Source organism: Strix aluco, chromosome 8 (assembly GCF_031877795.1).
Source record: "Strix aluco isolate bStrAlu1 chromosome 8, bStrAlu1.hap1, whole genome shotgun sequence".
Taxonomy (NCBI): domain Eukaryota; kingdom Metazoa; phylum Chordata; class Aves; order Strigiformes; family Strigidae; genus Strix; species Strix aluco.
This window is the reverse complement of record NC_133938.1, coordinates 9,300,883-9,322,741: the sequence shown is the minus strand read 5'-3', so window position 1 is coordinate 9,322,741 and position 21,859 is coordinate 9,300,883. Positions and strand designations below refer to the sequence as shown.

The window sequence follows — 21,859 nt, the reverse complement described above, 5'->3', positions numbered from 1 at the left end:
AGCCTTGTGCTTGCCTTCTACTAAAAGTTTAATCTACAGAGAGACACTCAAGATCTAACCACTTCAACTGCAGGAAAGACAAAAAACAACAGTAAGTTTCACAAGTTCCTTATTCTGGTACTTGACAAAGACTTAAAAAAAGACATAAGCTTCATTTTCCCTTCTTTTTTTTGGAGGGGGTGTGTGTGTATGTACTTCCTTTAGCCAGTCCTTGCACATGAGATACTTAGCACCGGTGTGGACAAAGATACAGACAAGCTAGGGCAGAGTCCTCCTCCTGTCTCAACTGGAAACCAGCTGACAACCCGAGCTAAGCAATCTGGGAATTACACTCACAAATCATATTAACAGCAGGATTTCTGCACGCAACTCCCTGCTCTGAAATACCTGTCATATGCTTTTGTTCCCTCATACATCTCCTTTAAGAGTCCCAGAAGTTCTTTTCTGAGTGAATCATATACTAAATATTTCAGAAAACACGGTCCTTTTCCTTACTCCCAGTGGTTTTCAATCATCTATCTACTTTACTGCCAACATTTGGTCGACAGTACCATGTCCTTCTATGAACTCTGTCTCTGTCCTTGTATGCTGTTTATGAGCACTGTGGCAAACACTCAGCAATCAGACTGTCCTCGAGTCCTTTTATGTCTTGCCCTTCAGTGAATGGGACTAGTGCCGCCAGCCTCTAAACCCAAGGAGCAGTCCTCTCCCAACTTGAGTACCATTTCATATCCCATCACTTCATGATTCTGTAGTATTAGGGTTTCTTTTTTCTTTTTTCACAGTCTGCAGTTTCAGCATCAATCTCAAAGTCCCAAAGCTGCCTCAGAACAAAAACTTGCACTTTCTCTCTCACAAACACATCCTACACAATTTAATTGCAGCAACTGTCAGGACAAAGGATAAGGGAGCAAAAAGGCTACACACAGAATACAGGAGTGAGCACAGGTATAGAAATACTAACAACTTCAGTAGCAACTTCACATACATATGAAAATCTGACTAACTAGATCCCCTGCAGAGTGACTACAAATTACAGGAATTTTTAAAAAAGCCAATAAATCATAAATGAACGTTTCTGAGCTTACTAATTGCAAGTAGAAGTTCACTATTACACCCGAATTGAATTACCCTCCTTTCAGTGGTATACACTGGTGATTCAGGAAGCCTTTGTTACAAAATACTGCATCACATTTAATTATCAAAATAAAACCTTTTTTTCCTAATGTCAAGCACTCTCAAATTTAGCACCACAGTTCTAGGACTTCTCTCTTACTATAAAGAAAAGCAGAAAAGCTATGTAACCCAAAAAATGTTTTACATGAGTTTGTATCTTTCCTCCAGCAAGTACCTAAAATGTTGTACAAAATACTGTGTGCATACGTAGAGAACATCAATATTCATAACTTCTACTACAGAAGTTGTCAAAATCAGTTCAATTGGTGTCTTTTAAGTAGATGTTCAAATGAAACCCTAGTCATATATGTGAGGAGTACACAGAATAATTAACCGACTTAAACCAGGTTTTGAAGATGTCTTCTGAAATATGGCATGCTGAATCACTAAACCATAGTATATATATTTGCTGTGTTTTTTTAAGATGCTTCTTTTTTCCAAATGTGTTTTGGAAAAGACAGAACAAACCAACAAAACAGCCCCAAACCATATTACTAAATAAACTTCAGTTTATTTTTGCACTCCCATAGTTTTAAGAAAAAATAACCAATTGGTTATTTTTGAAGTGACATTTGCTCTCTGGTTGATAAAATCCAAAAACTACTGCCCAAATATAATTTTTATGACCAAGTCCAGTTCCAAAATCAGTGTTTTATTGAAGACTACACTGACACACTGCCAAACAGCATGAAAGGCATAATTATAGTTAACCGTATTTTGCTTTTAGGTGAAAAAGCTTGGTAGGACTAACTCCTACAGAAGCCTTTTCCCAGTGCAATATATGACATAGCTCAAAATAGGAAGAGAAATTTTTAGCTAAATTTAAAGGGCAATATCATGAGCATGGCTGTTCTGTCTTGGTCAGAGAAAAACTCCATACCTGCTCTGCAGTTCACTCAGGGATAAGGGCGCTTTATGCGAAGATTCTCTTGTCTTAGTCAAGTCTCCTTTTGATGAGTTATTCTCATCCTAAAAAAACAGAAATCAAATTCTCATTATCTTGGTTTCTGATTACAATAATCTCATTTCAAAAATACTTTCTTTCAATTTAGTAGAAGACTATTAAAGTGCTTACATTTCTTAAGGGAGAAAGGGACAAAGTATGAGCCAAATGCCATTTATGAACACTTTTAATTAAGTTCAGTACAATTCAGCTAATAATTTTCAGGTAATAAACTGGAAAGAATTTCTAGACAGTGTAGATCTAGAGAACTATGCAGACAGCACAAGCTTCAATAATCTCCAACAAACACATTGGCAAAACACTATGAAACCTACTGCTCACTGTGTTACTTTTGTTTCTTGCAGAAAAGGGGAAAAAGAACCTAAAACTTCTTATTTATTAGCTTTTATACTGAGGTATCATTATCCATTGAATGCATTTTACCAGACAGAAGCATTCTACACATCTGAATACTTCGATTCCACATATAGGGCTGAGAACATGATTACCCAACTTTAAAAAATATCTATGATACACTTAATGTCCCTTCAGTGGTATTCTCAGGAGTCGCTAGAAAGCAGTCTTACCTTCCAAATGCTATCTGGACATTAATTAACCCATATTTGCCCTCTTAGGTAAGTAAGAAACAAAACACCTCATGTGAAGGGAGCCAGCTGCTCACCTGAGACAGGCTGGCAGAAATTCCACCACACACAACCCGGTTTACTGTACTCTGAAGAGCAAAGACACTACTTAAGAGGTGATCACTTAGTATCACCTCTTTTTCACAACTTCAGCAGAAACCAATTGCTGTAAGGATTAGTAAAAAAAATCATCTTTCATGCTATAGAAGAAATAACTGGAAGAAAAGACAATAAATATAGTGGTAGATGTCAATAAGATGCAGAGCAAGCTAAATGGCAAGCGTATGGATGAGGAAAAACACAACACAATTTATTGTGGTGAAATACAAGGTAATAAGTGTGTTTGTAAACAGGAAAACTCTCCTCCTTCAGCAGTCACAGACTACAAAGCACTGAAGAGGAAACGGGGTACAGTGGTAAATAAAACTGCAGCATTTGCCAGAGGCAAATTATGCTCTGGAAAGCAAAAAAGATGGAAACATTACGATATTGTCAGAACGTCACAGCAGAAAGCTACAGTGGACACCCTAAGGAATCTGTAGCAGAGCTCCAGTCACACTATTTTTACAGAGCACTATGGAAACGAAATTTTGGAAAACACAGCTGGATGCTTCTGGGAATAGTTATTTAGCATTAGGCTCTTTGGAATTAAACAGAGTAAGAGATACTTTTTAACCTTTCAAAGTTTGGAAGAGGATCCAAACTGGAGCCAAAATCTACTCACTACATTGCCAGTGCACTTGCTTTACTATTCCCTCACTTTCAAGATGACCCATTTAGCTCATCCATCCACTGCGTAACAACACAGCCTGGATTTTGGGCCATCTGGGGAAACACAACCAATCCTGTTGTATTTTACACTACTCACTGCAAGCAGAACTGATTTTTTTTTTTTTAAGCAGGTCAGTTGTTAGCACAGCTTTCACAAGGTAGCTGTACACAAACACCATGACATCCTCCCGTTCCTTTTGCGCTGTGGAAAAAAATGGACTGAGAAAAACATTCCTTTTCCAGCATTGTTCTGACCAGGTTGGTAATTAAAGGCTCAAAAATCTTACCCAATACCCCGATATCTCATTTTTTAGGGCAGAAACATGAGGTTTTCCAAGAGGAGAGGAAATAGAAAAGCATAATCTCTGATCATTAATCCTTGTGAGTATTCAGCAAGTGTTCGATACTGGAAGTGACAAGGTACGCTAAAGGAAAGCCAACAGAAAGTACCATGCTTTAAGAATCTAACATCATGCTTGCAAATTTGTGTGTATTTGTGCAATATAGCTGCAACAAGTCAATACCAGCATATGCGTAAGTCATTTTAGAGTAGAATGTTTTAAATTATATAAGTAAAATAAGTAAATAAGAAGAAACTCATCGAATTCTCCTTTACCCATTATTATATTTAATAGTCTTTATGACTGTATGGAGAGACCGTGTAACCAGCCATCCAGCTCTCCTAACAAACTAGTAAATCTTTTATCGTAAAGCCATGGTCTACTGTTCAAGGAAAGTAGTCAAGGACCACTGCAGATAGTTCAGGCTGTGCAAACTTTCATTACATGTAGGTGATGGACCGTCATGAAATCCAATTTGTTATCTTAAGTTCATTGAAACATCAGAGAAGCATTTGACATGATTTGTACCTATTCTGGAGTGGCTGAAGCACAGAAAAATGTGATGGGCATCTTTTATTTGAGAAGCAGCAGCTCACAAGATCATAACGTTTGTATACAAACTCAGGGAGGTACAGCATGAACTAGATCAAACAGTCTTAGCATGCATGAGAAAAGGTTTTTCAGTTTAAAACAAAAAGCACAACAACTAAGCTAAAAATGAAGATTGAACAGAAATGAGAAAATAATCAGATTAAGAGCGCCACACAGGCAAGACCAGGAGCTGCCCAGGATAGCTAAATTCGGGGAAATAAATAAATAAATAGATAAATAAATGGAGATTTCAGAGCTAAGACAGGTTCTTCAGTACATCTTGCAGCAGTGGATTGAAAAAACCACCTTCACTTCTGCCCCTGCGCTCTGCCATGGGTTTACTGTAGTCAATACAGCCAGCACAGCTCACACGCCAGTGCACTAGTGTCACGCCTGCCCTTCCTGTGTTGAAGTGTGAGGTGGGGGGCCAGGGTGCTCTCACTCTTTACCATGCTTCCCACTGATACAATAAAATATGTCAGAGGGGAAAGATGGACAATTGGGGAAAGCAGTAACTTAAAATTGCAGCAACATTAAAAAGCAGATTTCTGTCAACACTCATTTTTCTAAGAGGAGAAACTGAAGCAAAAAAGATGTCTTTCTCCACTTTGAGAGACTCATGTCTCTTCTAACTGACCAATAACATTTGTATGTTAGACTGTCAGATAAAAATAACAATTTCATCAGAGCTCCTGATCTTAATCTTACCTACCCGTCATCATTACATCCTTTTATCTTAAGTTTCTCTTTTCTCATCTTACACTTAAAGACGCTAAGTTTTTGCAGATCAACAAACTTGTTATTCAGTTTCATAGAACTACAGAATCATAGAATGGTTTGGGTTGGAAGGGACCTTAAAGATCATCTAGTTCCAACCCCCCTGCCATGAGCAGGGACACCTTCCATTAGACCAGGTTGCCCAAAGCCCCGTCCAACCTGGCCTTGAACCCTTTCAGGGAGGGGGCAGCCACAGCTTCTCCGGGCAACCCGTGCCAGTGTCTCACCACCCTCACAGGGAAGAATGTCTTCCTTATAGCTAATCTAAACCTACCCTCTTTTGGTTTAAAGCCATAATCCCTCATCCTATCCCTACCCTCTCTGATAAAGAGTCTCTCCTCATCTTTCCTGTAGCCCCTACGTACTGGAAGGCCACTCTAAGGTCTCCCTGGAGCCTTCTCTTCTCCAGCTGAACACCCCCAACTCTCTCAGCCTGTCCTCACAGGGGAGCTGCTCCAGCCCCCTGACCATCTTTGTGGCCTCCTCTAGACCCGCTCGAGCAGGTCCGTGTCCTTCTGATGTTGATGCCCCCAGAGCTGGACACAGCACTGCAGGGAGGGTCTCATGAAAGCAGAGCAGTGGAGGAGAATCCCCTCCCTTGACCTGCTGGCCACACTTCTCTTGATGCAGCCCAGGAGACGGTTGGCTTTCTGGGCTGTGAGCACACATTGCTGGCTCACAGTCAGTTTTCCATCCGCTAGTACACCCCCCAAGTCCTTCTCCGCAGGGCTGCTCTCAACCCACTCTTCGCCCAGTCTGTATTTGTGCTTGGGATTGCCCTGACCCATGGGCAGGACCTTGCCCTTGGCCGTGTTGAACTTCATGAGGTTTGCCCAGGCCCACCTCTTTGGCCCGTCCAGGTCCCTCTGGATGCCATCCCTTCCCTCCAGCGTGTCGGCCGCACCTCACAGCTCGGTGTTGTCGGTGAACTTGCTGAGGGTGCACTCGATCCCACTGTCCATGTTACCAAGATGTTACACAGCACCGGTCCCAACACTAAACCCTGAGGAACACCACTCGTCACTGCTCTCCACTTTGTACAATGCTTTGGTCAGGGAGATACTATGCTACAACTGGGTTTCTCCAGACTGCAGTAGCAAAAATTTTTATTTGTCTAAAACCACAGTTAAAAATTCCATCAGACTCAAGGACAAAGCCAGGTAATTAAGGGAAAAAAGCACACATCTAAAGAATAATATTAGCTCTACAAACAGCTAGACACAAGCAGCTGCCGACGTGCAGCTACACAACATGTTAATCCTCAATGTTCTACAGATCTGTAACATAGTCTTTGATTAAATCAGAAATGGAGAAACAGATATTAAAAAAATGTAATTGTCCTTAATTACATTGAGAGGGTTACCTATACCAGCTGTCCATAAAGGCTAAACATAAAGAAGACTACTGAAATCAGTGTGAAACAGTTCAACTTATATACTGAATCCATATTTCTACAACGAAAGCTGCGTAAAAGGACAATATTATAATAAATTCAAGACTGTAGGCACAGTTCTCTTCCTCAGCCATCTTGGAGAAAAGAAAGGATTTAGTTTGTAGTCAAACTTACAAAAATTAGGCGCTGTCTAGCACTGTGCGTCCTTAAAATATTTTTCACTCTTTTATGGATCTCATCTCCATTTGCTGGTGAAGGCCAACCAGAGCTAAATCTGTAAGAAGAAGAGGGAAAACAAACAGAAGAAATATTTTCTAGTTGAAAAGCTCAAACATGCTTTTGACTCAGATTAGGTTTTTTTTAATTATGAAGCATGCATTGCTTCCTTCTATTTGGAACATACACAATGTTTAGATTTGATTCTTTTTGTCCTCTGGGGTACAAGTAAAGAAACATTTCAAAGCAGTGCACAAATCATATGCATCCACAATAGCAAGAGAAGATGCAAAAAATAGAAAACATTGATGATTTTGTAACTTGAATAATATTTCTGTAATGTTTTTATTGTCCCTACAGAATAGAAAAGCCATACAGTTATTCTATTCCCAGTGATCCAGCTTCATTTTCCTTTTTTTAAGGGAAGTATTACACCCGAAATGCTTTTCGTTGGAATAAATTATCAGGAAGATAACCCCAACGCGTGCAAATTGGAAAGCCCAGGGAGTTAAAAAACCTGCAAATTCACAATCTTTATTTCACAAGATGGTACTGCATTTTAAGTTGCTCTTCTGCAATAAAAATTAGGTAGCTTGCTTGATATCAGTGACTTAAAACCAACAACTGCTTTTGGATTTTACCATTTTATGTTTTGCAGCACACTTTTTCCACTTTACTGAAAAAAAAACCCCTCATCCTTCTCAGGAAGTTCAGAAGCTGGCAGAAATTTCATATCAATAGTTATTCTCAGACTGTTATGGAAGGCAACTAAGATTTTAAGAATAGGATCATTTACACATCAACCACATGTTAGTACACTCAAAAATGTATTATTTAAAAAAAAAAGAGGGGAGGGAGATCAACATAAGGAAAAAATTATTGGGGAGAAGTTATGAAATGTTTACTTACACAATCTCATCACAGTGGATAGAAACAGGGCACTAGATCAAGATTGTGCATCTTCATTTCAATGCCTCCCAACCTCTGAGAACCTGACTTTGCACCAAGAAAATAAAAACTCATGATGGGTATCATGCTAATAGGAATACAGATCACCAGGCAAGCTGCGAGCTGGCAAGCCATACCGCTGCAATTTGAGGTAATGGAACAACAGCCAACAGCAGTACTGGCTGCCGTTCTCTGGGTGGATTAAGGAGCATAAGAAACAGCGACATGCTTTGATAGTTTGCTTCACAAATTTGATGCAGTGGAGAAACATCATGACTCTGAGCCGTGAGATTCTACAGTGGGCTCTGGATGGGTTTGTGAGCCTGGGACTGCAAGCCCGTCTGCCCTCTTCTCTCCAATTTATCACATTCCCTGCGTTAACCAGTCTTCCACTCTGAAATCCCCAATGCGATCGTGCCTGGCTTAGTTTACTTTCATCAAACTTCCAGAAATTTCAGTACAGCTGAATAACTCTACAGCTCCTTCCAAAAAGAACAAACCAAACGCACACAGAAAGCTTCAGTCTAAAACAAGTAAATTGGCAACATTAAGATTAATGGAAGCAGTATCCTGAAAACGGGAAGTGCCAGGCTGCCTTGAAGGTTACAGGCAGGGCAAGGAGCTCTTTGAATGAACCAATCTTTTGGTTCATTCCTTCTATTACCACAGGGATAGAGATATAAGTAGAAAGTGACCAGTTGTCTGCTTCTGAGTAACGTTCTCCTATTTTCTTGTATCTAATCAACTTATTTGGACTCACTTACCATTGTTTACCTTTCTGAAATACCTCTCTCTGTTCTAAACAGCCCCAATTCTTTCAGCCTATTTATGAATTTCCTCAAATCAAATAATCTATTTCTGAATGTTTCTATTTTTCTTCAAGAAAGGGTGCCAAGGAACGACACAATATTGGAAGGATGAATCATATAATCTATAGAGGGATGTATTTTCCATATTTCTAGTGACATTTAACATTGTTTATCTTTGGATCATTACAGGCGAGAATTTTCACAAAGCTGGCTATAACGTTTGTATTAGCATCCTGAATATTTACAATTAATTTCAAACCCAACAGCATGTATGGCAAATCCATACTGTTCAATTCTTTTGCATACTAGAATCTAACAATCTGTTGAACTAAAAGATCTCATATAACATTTTCTAAAAGAAAGCAAAATGGTTTGTGAATTTTATTAGGGGAGGAAAGCATTGCCTTTAAAGAAACAGACGTTTAAGTCCCTTAAGCAGGCAGGAACATTCATTTCCATAACACAGTCAAACCCAGTTTGATGTACTGCATTACCATGCATGTGCTCTATCATTAGTGGTGTTTTGAAAAAAACTTTTTTTTTTTTTTTTAAAGAGAGATAAAGGAAAGGGGCTGGAGTGCTACTATCATCTTATGACTTCCCATTAGCATTTACAAACACTTACTAATCTTACAGAACCTCTGAATGCATGTTTAAAAATCTGCATCCTAGATGCAGTAAGAGTGAGTCATTTCCCATTTGACAAATAAAAGATAGACCCATGAAGTCATGGCATTTTCTTATTTATACAGCAGTTGCTGTTCTTCCAACATCCAGGTTGCCAGCACTGAGAAGAGTGTTGGAATAGATTGCCTTTGGGAAATAAATTTTATGAAATTCCTATGTAAGATTTCAGATCATAGTTATTAATCTTAAATTTACAAATATCCTTGGAGATAAATGTATTTACTTTTGGAAAAAAGAAAACCCAGGTTGCTATTGTATTCATTTAGAAAATTCATGGCTATGTCTGCAAGAAGAAGAAGAAGATTTAAGTACTTAATTCAAGAACTATTACATTTTTTTTCTTCAGATGATTTTACTGATCAATCCACTAGTGTGCGCTGTGGTATAAGAAACGTTAGCCACTCACACATACCCCAAATTGAATTCACAAACCCCCCTCCCCAAAAAAAACCTTAAGTGTGATTAAAATCAGTATCAGCTTCTTTTTAATTAGCTTTTCTAGTATTGTTATTGTACAATTTTAGAAATAACTACAGAGCGCAATCCACATTTAAAGCCATAATGTTAATATTTACACCAACCAGAACTCAAACTAAAATAAAATCATGCCTGAAATGTAACAGCCATAATCTGAAGTGAAACCTTTTTATGATATTCTAACTCTCCTATTGGAAATATTTTATAAAACAGGCTTTATAGCACAGCTTCTTAGAGTATAAATAAAGGAATTCCATTTGGCCAAAATCACCAGTAACAAGTTTTTAAAATGACTAGCTACTTATTTATGTGATTAAGGTGTCACTATCACATTGCAATGTTGAAAAGAAAGTAATTTCATTTCAATGACTGTTTGTCCTGATAAACGAAATAAACTTCTACAGCTGTATTCTTTGTCATACTTTCAATTTTCCCTGGGACTTGCAAACATTCTGCAGTTACATCAGTTTAAATTGTTTATTGATTCCAATAGATTGTATAAACACTTTGGAAATATAGCTCAGTGACCTAGAAAAAGCCAGATCAATCAGAGAACTTCTCAAGATTAATTTCAAAGATGTTGTGTCGAGTCTGATCAAGGAAACAGAACCATTTTCCCTTGTAATGTGACTAAAGGCATTTATTTTCTTTTATGAGATAAGGATTTTTTTTAAGGTCATACAGACAACATCTACCTTGATGAAAAAAAAAAAAGAAGCCAAGCAGACAGTCTAGATCTTGTGCTAAAGATTAAAGTTATTTTCATGTATAATTTTATCCATTAGGATGAAATACTCCATTAGAAATACAAACAGGATACATCCACCCATGTACTCTAGTCAAACAGCAGCTTGCGAACTTGAGAGCTGTAATAACTAGGAATTTTCAAATGTCAGACAATCCAATCATCCACTTGCACACAGCAAAAATGTTAATATCACATTTCAGCAGGAGATACTAATACATTTCATATCAGTAGGATTAATGCAAAAGCCGACTGCAGAACATTTGCAATGCCTATCATGACCCCTTCCCCCACCATCACACCTCCTAGCCTTGTGAACAACTCGGTGCATGTGGCCTCCATGAAGAATTCATCAGCTTCAAAGACACAGACTTCATGCTGAGCAAAACCACATACAAGGACAAACTATCAGAGGACAGAAATCAATGAAGTACTGTAGTACCACACTGGAGAAACGCTACTGTAATTGGGGGGAAGAGGGAGAAAGAGCTCTTAAAGCTAAGTATAACCTGAAAAAAACACAATCTGCAAGAACTTATACATTGAACAAGAGAGATTCTTGAGAAAACCAAATATATTTAATTCCAAAATAGGAAAAAACCTCCCAGATTTTATATCCAAGTAGGCATTTATGCAGCTTTCACAGTAAGTGAAGTTGCTTTATTCTCATTTAAGAGGACATGAAGTGGTAATTCAGTATGATGAACTTGGGTTCTCAGTGAATACTGGTCTGTATGGAGGCACAATAGAAAGGCTGGGCTGCACTTAAGAGTTTTACTGGTCGACTTAGTAAAGGACACAATTTTGTTTTGCTTTTTCTTAAAATGCTTGATGGCTATGGCCCTTAGTGTAGATGCAGCACAACAGTGTTTTAGAGACTATATTGGTACATACCAGTTCCTGAATTGTAATGAAAATACACCAACATAAAAATCCTTATGTTCTCACAATATTTGAAGTGGAGGAAGTAGGCTGTTTTCACAATGCCAGGATACTACTTTGAAGCAGAAACAATTACACACAGACAATGCTTTAAATCAAAGCACGGAAGCTTAAATATTTGGAAGCAGCAGCTGACAGCTTAGCTGTGTGCCCATTTGCTTTCCTTCTTCAGTAAGAAATGAAAAAAAAGTAAAAATTCCTCATCCTTTCTATGTAGTTTCTCTTACTTTCAAAAGCCCTGTTTACAGTTAGGCCTTAAAGCACTAGAGATACATTCAGTGCTGAGTTTTTAAATAAGGAAATGCTTTCTTTTGCCTCCTAGGTTTCATATCTAGCGCTTAAAACTGTGGCAAGATACATCATCCTCATGTAAGAAGTGAAACTTAAGTGGCAGACAGCTTCTGAGATTTCAAGGAAGACCAATAGTCTAGCTAAGCAGTTGCCCCCAAAAGGTTGAAGTCATTCTGGTACTAAATCATCAGCATGTCATGAATGGGCTGCACCTCCTTATTCTTTTTGGAAGCTTTTCTGTTACCATCTATCTTCTCTGAATTTATTAATTTATACACAAAACAGCTTTGACAGCAATCAATTTCAAATTTACTTACTGCTGCAGCAAGAGCAACCAATGAAGATGAAAAATTGTACAGATGTTGGTCAAAAATATGAAACAAGGCTTAGGTACTACTCAGTTTTGCAGAATACAGGATGAAATAACTGATCTCCAAGTGCTGATTCCAGAAGTTAACTTAAAGAATGCAAAATAAGTACACTACCCTAAGGGGTGAGATTGATAAACACAATAGATTCAAGAACGACCTTAATACCAAACTAAATTCCAAAAAATCAGAAATAATGACTTCTAAATGGCTAGAAATGGACAGGAAACCTAGTTGCAGCCTCCCCCTAGAGCAAGCTTTTTTCCTAAAGTCTGCTAAATTGCTCAGTGTTCCACTTCATAGAAGAAGGTTCTCAGAACTTAAACATACACTCTCACAGAGGTAAACCCTGTCTTAGGATGCACGCCACTCTCTAAAATATTAGGTGAACTACTTGTGTCTGGATTTTGCTACGCAACAAAACTAGTATCCAGGATCCTGGGGTGACACATTTTAAGATCACTGAAGCCAAAGCTTCTGTTAACTGGAATTTTCAAGGACTTAGTGTAGGATCTAGTATTTCATTAATATCTAACTATTAGTATCTATCATTATATCTATCATTAGTAATATCTAACTTCATGCTAGTATTTCCCTAGTACTTGGAAAAAGATAATATAAAAAGATGATAGTAAAACAATAGAGGGATATTACAGAAGGGCATCTGATCCAGACAGTTAACCTCTGTCTTTCTTCAAACAGAAATTAGGTTTTTGTTAAATTTTATAGTAGTTAAGATCACATGTCAGCCGTATAACCAGGAGAACATAAAAAGACATCGAGCTGCACTTCACTTTGGAAGCAAAAGCCTGCCATTTCCAGAGTAGGAAAAAGAATCCTTTGATCCCGAATGCATGAGAAGTAGCTTTGCCACTCAACATAACAGAAATGGTCAAATACTCCTATGATTGCTGTAGTCTCTTGAGAAAAGGATTTCTCTTGTGCCAGCACATAGCTCCATTCAGAGGACTTCTGTCATTACCTTACAGAATCCATCTCACTATTTTTCCTTTTCTTTACAAAAGATACTTTGCTGCAGGGTTCAGTGCTACAAGGAAGGCTTAGCTTCTAAGTCCCCAACAAAAACACCGTCTTCTAGGAGTGTATGAGGATGTATACACACCATGAAAGCAAGGACTGGACTTGAATTTTCCTTTCCTGCAGCAGCATTGAGAGAACATAGTGCTAACGCTCTTTCACAAAGCATACAGGACACTTACCTATGCACAAACAACCAGACTGTGGGGCAAGACAACTGCACTGACACACTGCTGGCCACACATCATGGGCAGGAACTAAAGAATGTGTATGTAACATTGCTTTGCACAGGAGCTAGAATCAAAATGGGAAGGAAGTGGAGTTGTACAGCAACATTGCTCTGCTGTCATTTGCAACACCAGCTAATGCTTTCCTTAGGTGACCTAAATAATGAAAAAGGTAAAAATATATTATGAAAAATAAATATTCAAAACTTTGCTGCCTTGTTCAACAGTAAATCTGTTTACAGTCCTGCTTCTGGCTCAAACCCAGAGGAAATGGGGAGTGGGTTGATTTGTGGTCTCTAGCAGGTTCACAGAAAGGGACTGGAAACTGCTAGAAAGGATACAAAAGGGCTCAGAGGACCTTATGCAAGACCCCAATTTCTGTATCACTGCAAAGTATTGCAGTGGCTTAACATCTACTCAGCAGGGCTCTGTGAAGTACTCCCAAGAAGGCAGCCATTCACTTCACACTACTTCTCTTAAAAAAAAGCGAAAAAAGGGAACTAAAGGTTGAGGTGTGGAGTCAAGTTTCATATTGACTGTGGGTTGACTAGCATTAAAAAAAAAATAGCCTGGATAGGCTAAGCTCTTTGTCTTTGTAATTCAAAATAAAATTGAGGAAATGAACACCAAATACTGTGAGATAAGACTATATTCTTGTAAATACACTAACACTGATATGCTTTCAGTAGTACTGATTTTCTCTGTATTTCTATGATCTGAACAGTAGCGTTTGCATGCATTTCCAAACACTGACCTCTGATCCATGTTTGTCATTCCAAGTATAAACTCTCAGTATACAGTCAGCTAAAACCATTGTTATCTCAGCAGCATGAAATAGAGATCAAATTTTTTAGACTATGCCCTTTACCTTCTCATTTTGAATTTTTTATGATGACAAAAGTAAATGCTTACATCTTTCCTATAAAGAGATGTTACATCTTTAAAGAGCTGAGAACATTTGTTCTAATAAGAAGAAAAAACATAATTTCACAAGATCACAAATACCTTCTAGAGAGGGGCTCATAAAGAGAAGAAGCAAGAACATTCAGACAAGTTCAAGATTAACTCGCAGATGACTAAATTACTATGCATGTAACAGCAGCTCACAACATACAAGACTTTCCTGCTATCAATATAAGGGACCCTGTCAGCTTTAAATATAATGCATTTTAAAATTTACCCTCCCCTCCCCAAAAGGAGTCCAGCTGAAAAAAGGATAAAAAAGTCACTATTACAGTATCTCTTCCCCAGACATGGGTAACTAATGCACAAACATTGTCAGAAGACAAGGTGACAAAGAAAGCTCCTCCAAACCCCAGATACATCCTAATCTCTGTGTAACAGTTCTCATGACATACTATTACACAGAACAACAAATAAGTTTTCAAGCAGAGGAAAATGTTAAAACACCAACTTGATCTTTACAAGTATTAAAAATTCAATCCCCACCTGCCATCTGTCATTTTTCTTTTTAAAGAAAAAAACTGAGACAATTTTTCTATTTTGAAAAAAAGCATTAGGCTGTGTGTAGGCTATAAAAATGCACCCTGTGAGCATTGACTAACTGAGGTACCAATGGTAACAAGGACGAAACAGCCTCGAACGCGTGTGAACTAGCAACCAAAGTACATCTCCAAGTAGGGCCTCAGTAAACACTTCAGCATTTAGGACAGGACATCTCTTTGACCCTCAGCTTCTCCCAATTATTTTACGTATTTGTTTATTCAGGCCCAGCTTTGTATATGGGTTTTCTGCTCCCAGAAAGCCATCTAGTAACTTACTAAACTGAACGTACAGTAGAAGCATTGCACACCAAGTACATGTTCTACTCAGCAGGAGGCAGGGAATGCTCTCCTTGAAGGACTGGAGGACTTATGCATGAAAAAATCTGCTGCTTTTGACATTCCTTCCATCCTACCTTCATGAGACACTGAAGCTATGAGGCTTGCCCAAAATATTAATCCAGGGATTGAAATCCACTGAACTAAGTGATATTAGAAGCTGTCTCCACCCCAATCCCATTGGAGTCAGTGGAGACTACTAAGAAAACAAATGCAAATATAGCAATTAATGTACACACAATTGCTGCAGAGGCCCACACTTCAGCTCAAACCAAACAAAATCTTAGGACTGTCAATAAAGCACAAAGATTGGAAAATAATACACTGATTAGATTAAAGCTAGCCCAAGCATGTTAGGCACACTAAGTCATACATCTGACTACAGCACAGCCACAGGTATGTGCTTACAAACACTAGCCAGAAGGAAAAAAGGTTTCCAAGTACTTCCCGTAAAGCTGACTTGACATGTATCTATATTTACATTCCTGAGATTCTAATTGCCTCTGAAACAGTGATTATTTATTTAAGTATTCTCTGTTTTAGATGGACATTGGCAGCCTGAAATCTGGGGCTTTGTTGTTTCAGAGAAGGTTAGCAACAGATCCTTTTCATTGCCACATTAGGGTTGTATTCATTAAGCAGAGAGGTGATAACAAACATAGCACCTGAGGAAACATCAAATGACAACATAGTTGTTGGAGAAAGATTTTTCAGTCTCTTCAGCCTGCACACCTCCAAACATGCAAACTATAGTCATGCAAGTACTGTTACCATCTGCTCATATTAATAATTCCAGAATTTCACAAACAAAACCAAGTCATTACCTTTCCCTTAGAGAAGACCGATTTAGCACAGAACTTAGAGAATGCTTCTGAAATGCTGGAGGTGCTGAATGCTCTAATGAACCAGCAGAATGGGACGGTCTGTTGGGTGGATCTGAGATCACATCCTCATTGCAAACATCGGAACTGTCAAAGTCTTTTCCATGAGTAGATTTTGCCTGTAAAAAATCCACCAAACCTTGCTAAAATTTATTATGAATATCAACATGTACAGTTTTCATGGTTTTATTTTTCAAACCAAAAGGTTAAAAGTTGCATATACATGCAGGAATAACTGCCTGCTGAGGAAAGAACAAGGACCCTCATTTCATAGAAAGAGCCCCAGTCTAAACTAAATCAAGTATCAGATGACTCTGTTGGTATCTAACACCATTTTATGTCAAAGTCCACTGTAACAGCCCTTTTATCACCTTTTTTGGCTGCACAGTTTAAAGGCTTACCCTTCCCAGGAATCTCACCGATTCAGAATGATGCCTGAGAGTCTAAACCAACACAAACCTTAGACTTCTCCTCAGCCTGGGACCCCTTCTTCTTAGACTTTTTTTTTCCCTCATGATTTGCTGTTCCTCAAGGAAAAACTCAGGCCCATCTACTCATCTTCTATTCAATCTTCACTATACTAGTTACTCCTTTCCTAGTTCCTCATAACTGGAAACACACCACAAAAATGTCACCATGGGTTACCCCCTTTTACATGGCATGGGGACTTTTACAGGAGCCACTTCCCAATGCTGAGAAAAAAACCAAAACCCACAACAAAACCAGACCAACAATAATTAGATTATTCATTAGGTCTTTCCAGGCAGCAGGGGTTTTTTCCTCAGCTTTGTGAAACAGCTCCTCTTAAAAAAAGCTATATTATATTTCTGGCAAGAAAAAGGTACATTCTCTTCAGTCCTGATTTTGTGAGAATCACAAGTGATTGGTGCAACAAGAACACAATGAATTAACCTGTAGCTCAGCTATGTGCATTCTCCAGCGACTGCTCCTAAAAGCTACTTTCCCATGGCGGGGAGGAAGAGGGGGGAGCAGAGGGATGAGGGAGATGACACGACCTTAAAATAGCCATCATTTGAAAAAAAAAAAAAAAAAAAAGATGTATTTAGCATATTTAGTAGAGATTCTCTATTTTCTTTACAGTTCCTCATTTACAGCCATGGAACAATCCAGAAGTGGCACAATATATTAGACTCACATGGTATGCAAAACTGCAATCCTTGGTAATAGAAGTTTAGAATCTGACAAAAGTGCACTTAACATATATCAAGGTTTATCCTTATAATTCCCCTTCTTTCCTCCTCTCTGTTATCATCAGTTTTCCCAGCCATTAGGAAATCTGAGAGGCTTACATAATTAAATGCCTAAACCTACAATTTCTACAGTACTTCAGGAACACAGGCAAAACCAACCAAACGAGGATGGAAAGAATATAAAACACCAAAATCCAAAAGACAATCTTCAGATCCATTTAATACACAAAACAACTAAAATATGAAAAAGGAAGGATGTAAAATAACAGAACAGTGGCTTGCCAGCTGTACCAATGCTACCTTTGCATACAATTCCAGAATGAAGTGTGCTTTCAGAATGAATGGGAAGGCAAATGCAAACTGCCTTTAAAGGCTCTTCTACAGCCTTGTCACAAGCCTTAATGCCAAGAAGAAGCAAGTTCTGTACCTGCAGGCATGCGTATCTCGTAGAGTGTGAAGTTCCACTTTTCTATTTGTAAATAATCTGTCAGCAGGCCTAAACTGGGCTAGATCAGATTTAAAATGTCCATTTTCTTGCTTTTGATACTACAGAAGATAAAATTTCAAAATACCTATACAAGACATCCTTCTCACTCAGACTTCCCAAAAAAACAATGTGTAAACAATAGCACTTCAGAGTACTCACTTCAGCTTTCTTGGGTCTGTAGCTGCCGAGAAGAGAAGGATCTGGAGAAAGAAAAAAGGTGCATCCCAGAAGAAATTCAAAAGAAAATCTGAATGTCCTAAATTTTATGAAATATTTTATAAAATAGCTTACCTCTCCTCTCAAACAGTACTAAAGCAATTTATTATTACTATTATTATTATTATACATTGTGAAATTCTGGACAGTCTCCTCAGAATATTTCAGGAAATCACTTTCTTTAGCTGAAAACAATCACTTCACATTTAATGGACTACAATGTTTATAATAATGAATCAGCATATGCACCATCTTCTGCATAGACAGAAGTGGCACATTTTGTTAAGCTATTAATTGCCTAAATCAGTATAAAATCAAGCTCTACCATTCCCCAAAATTCTCATGTACATTGCACTACTAATCTCTGAACAAGGTTCCCTATGACCACCTCTCTCTCCTCCTATCACCTCTTCATTCCCTCCCTCACCACTGACCCACAAAAACACGAGTACAAAGCCCACGGAAACACACATGGGGAAACTATTAGGTCCATACTGGGCTTGGCCAAGCCCAAAGAGGTGCTTCTATGCTGCACAGCAATGTAAAGACACCCCTCTGTTCGCTTCCTTCATGAAAGCAAAAAAAGGACTAAACTGTACTGTCAGTATTAAGATTTCTAATCCTAGAAATCTGTTTTTTTCAGAAGTTACAGTTAAGCTTCAAGGCACAGGCAGGTGACCAGTGAATCGTCTGAATATTAATAGTGAGGTAGACTTCAGTCTCCTAACCACTGGCCAGAAACCACCAACTCATTTTGTAAGTATGGTATCAGATGATAATAGGTCTGGTTACATTATGCAGCTACTACAGATTGGTAAGTATGACCCCAAAGGGAACCTAGTGAAACCTTTAAAATCCTGCACCCAGTGCTACTGCAAAGAATAAATGTAAAATAACAAGTTCAAAATGATTTCCTATATAACAATTTATAATTAGTGAGGAGGCGCAATAAAAACGAGGCAGAGCACACATAACAAACAAATACTGATGAGACTCATTAAAATCCTCATATTGCCAGCCACATGCAATCAAAACAAGTTTTAGGGTATCTCTTTAATAAAATTTCTGGTCCCACACCTTTTAGTAAACCCTCACTTACTGATACCAATGAATGCCAAAGCAGATATTGGAGCACATCCTGGATGCTCATTAATAATGGTAAGTCACAGATCCACTACTCACAAATACTGCTGAAATAAACATTTTTCATTTTTGAAGCAACAGAGCCCTTGAACTTCAGAACGATCAATACTCCAAGCCTGATCAACACACCCACAGACTGGTGCAGATTTGTTCCACTATCCAACTCATCAAAACAAGTGAAGTGAAACAGCACTTTGGGCTTTGGTATTTTCTACTCCTACTTTCGTATTATGTAGAACTACGTTCCAAGTTTCTTGAGGTAAAGAACTATTCAAAACCACCTTTTTCAGCATAGCTTATTCAGCATTCTTCCTATTCCTATGAAGAAAGACCAGCTTTTTTTTCATTATAGACTGATTTTCTTATAATAAATAAAAAACCAAAACAAAATAACCTGACTAAACTACTGCAGAAAACAAAAGCACTGATGAGATTTATAGGAGGAAATACTGACCATGATCTACCTTGGTCCAGGCTTCTGCTGTGCTTTCTCGCGTGGGACACCAGGTATGAAGTTTAACAACAGGACTTGGTAGTTCAACCTGAAGCAAAAATACTGTTAAAAAGCTCAGTATCAGATGTATCAATTCCTATTTTTTCTGTTTTCATTCATAAGATCACATCTAGTCCTTTCTGAAATATTTTATTCTTATTTAAATCTATTTAAAACTATTTAAACAACACTTTGCTCATATTATGTGTATTATTAGCATTACTGTGCATAAACAAAAAGTGCTAGAAAGGTCTAGAAAACTCTGAATATCATCTTGTTCAAAGAAAAAAAATGCAGAGTTTCTCCTTCATCTATAATGTCCGCAGTCTTTTTAAACAATTCTCAGTATCTCATATCTATTCCAAACAGTCCAGATCTTATCAAAAGAGATCTGAATCTCTTCCTAATTAAAAAGTTACATTTAACATAATCTAATTTTAATCTTCATGTACACAAAATCTCCAGGCCAAAAGAGTCCTCAGCAGTAAAGATGCCCTAAAAGGGGCATTCTCAATCTAGAAAGGCCATGACAGACAGGATATGGTACATTAGTAGACAAGCTTTTCCCTTTTTTGTACAAACATAACTAAGCAATCAAAATCAATAATCAGTGTTTAAAGATGCTATAATTAAACTGTGAACTTCACCTATAGATCAAAAACCAGAAGAATTGATTAAAAGAAGTTAAAAGAAAATTATCTGAGAGAGAGATAAACAGTAGGCTGATGAATGATTAATGGCTTATTAAGGCTAATCTGAATTTCTAAAAGGTACCTATACATAGAATAAAACTTGGAAAATAATTCTAAAATTTGATATTATTAATTCATTTGTACATAACTAGAAAAAAATTAAATAAAGTGAGAAGCAAACTAATTAAACACTAAATTCTCTCAATGGCTGTGACACATGTCCATATAAAGTCATAGCACAAAATCAGAACAATCCCATTTCTGCCCCTACACATTCAAAGTGATTTTCTAAAAATAAAGGATTGTTGTAATCATAAGAAAAATTTAGAAAAGAAAAATAAAATATGAGAATATGATCCTCCAAGGCTGCGAAATCTGGCCCCCTCGTATTAAAGCACTTAAACACAGTTTCTTGAAATAAGTACCTAATTTCAGAACAATTTTTCACATACGGTTAGAAAAAGTCCTTACGTGGGTGCTAAAGTCAGGTTGGTTATGAACTCTAAGTCAAAGTGTTAGAGATGTAGCTCTGAGCAAAGGAAGTGTTTCAAAGATCATAGGATGCCAACATAAAAAAAGTTGAAAGAGAGGAAGTGTAAGTGTTCATAATGTGACTAGACACTCTTTCTTTGAAGTCTTATTCAGGAATTTTTAATACTAATATCAATTACTTCCAAGCTGAATTTATACACCTATTATCCTGTCTAGTGTGCTGGAAGAAAAGAAATGGGGCCTTAGAGAATTTAACCAAGATATTCATGAAAGAATTTGATCTTTGTCTGTTACTAACGCAGATAAAAGAAATTTTATTTTAGTTAATTTTACATTTAAAGCACTATGTGACAGACTGTTAAGGAGAGAAAAATTATTCATCTAAACTAAGAGCTGAATGAATTTTTGGAGCCGTATTTAGTGAAAGAACAATATTTGATCTGAGCTTAAGCTGGAAGCACTTCAGAGAGAATACAAACCCGTCTAACTACAAATGGAGGTTTATCAGTTTCTCTTCTGAATTCATAAGGACCAAGGTTTAAATGGGCCAGTCGTTGCCTGGCTTCTTCTGATAGCTCACACATTCGTCTTTTTGTGTATGGAGATGGAGAACGGGATTTAGAAGCTATTGTAGGTTGCTCGTAGTTCTTTGTTGCTAAGTTGTGTCTGCTTTTCTCAGGTGAAAGAGTATTTTTCTTTGGTAACTTTGTTTGCAGTTTTCCATTTGGGGTTGAGTGGTGTACACAATTCAAATCACCCTAAAGTGAAAAAGAGAAATTATCTGGTTTGACAGCATGCAGAACAAAGATCACTGAAAATAATGCACACAGGGAACTAATTTAAGATTTAACAGAAATAGATGCCATGTCAAATTAAGTTCCCCTCACAAAACTATAATCAAATAGCAATTTAAAAACAACAATGTATTTACCATTTTCTCTGAAACCAAAAGGAGGTTAAAACACACATTACTGCATGTTAGATGTTAAGGTTAAGTGTCTGATACTTACCCAATCAGC

General features: G+C 37.7%; 1 protein-coding gene across 4 annotated transcripts in view; it reads right to left on the bottom strand.

Annotated features, from left to right (window-relative positions):
• The window catches only part of SPATA6 (spermatogenesis associated 6), a 46,668-nt gene that overhangs the window by 7,792 nt on the left and 17,017 nt on the right, over positions 1-21,859 (bottom strand). For all 4 annotated transcript variants that reach the window (XM_074832087.1, XM_074832090.1, XM_074832088.1 and 1 more), the window contains 6 exons: positions 21,320-21,598; positions 19,618-19,705; positions 17,964-18,004; positions 16,050-16,225; positions 6,811-6,910; positions 2,057-2,145 (listed from right to left, as the gene is read on the bottom strand). In XM_074832087.1, coding sequence (XP_074688188.1) covers positions 2,057-2,145; positions 6,811-6,910; positions 16,050-16,225; positions 17,964-18,004; positions 19,618-19,705; positions 21,320-21,598 — 773 coding nt within the window. The remainder of the gene's footprint in view (positions 1-2,056; positions 2,146-6,810; positions 6,911-16,049; positions 16,226-17,963; positions 18,005-19,617; positions 19,706-21,319; positions 21,599-21,859) is intronic.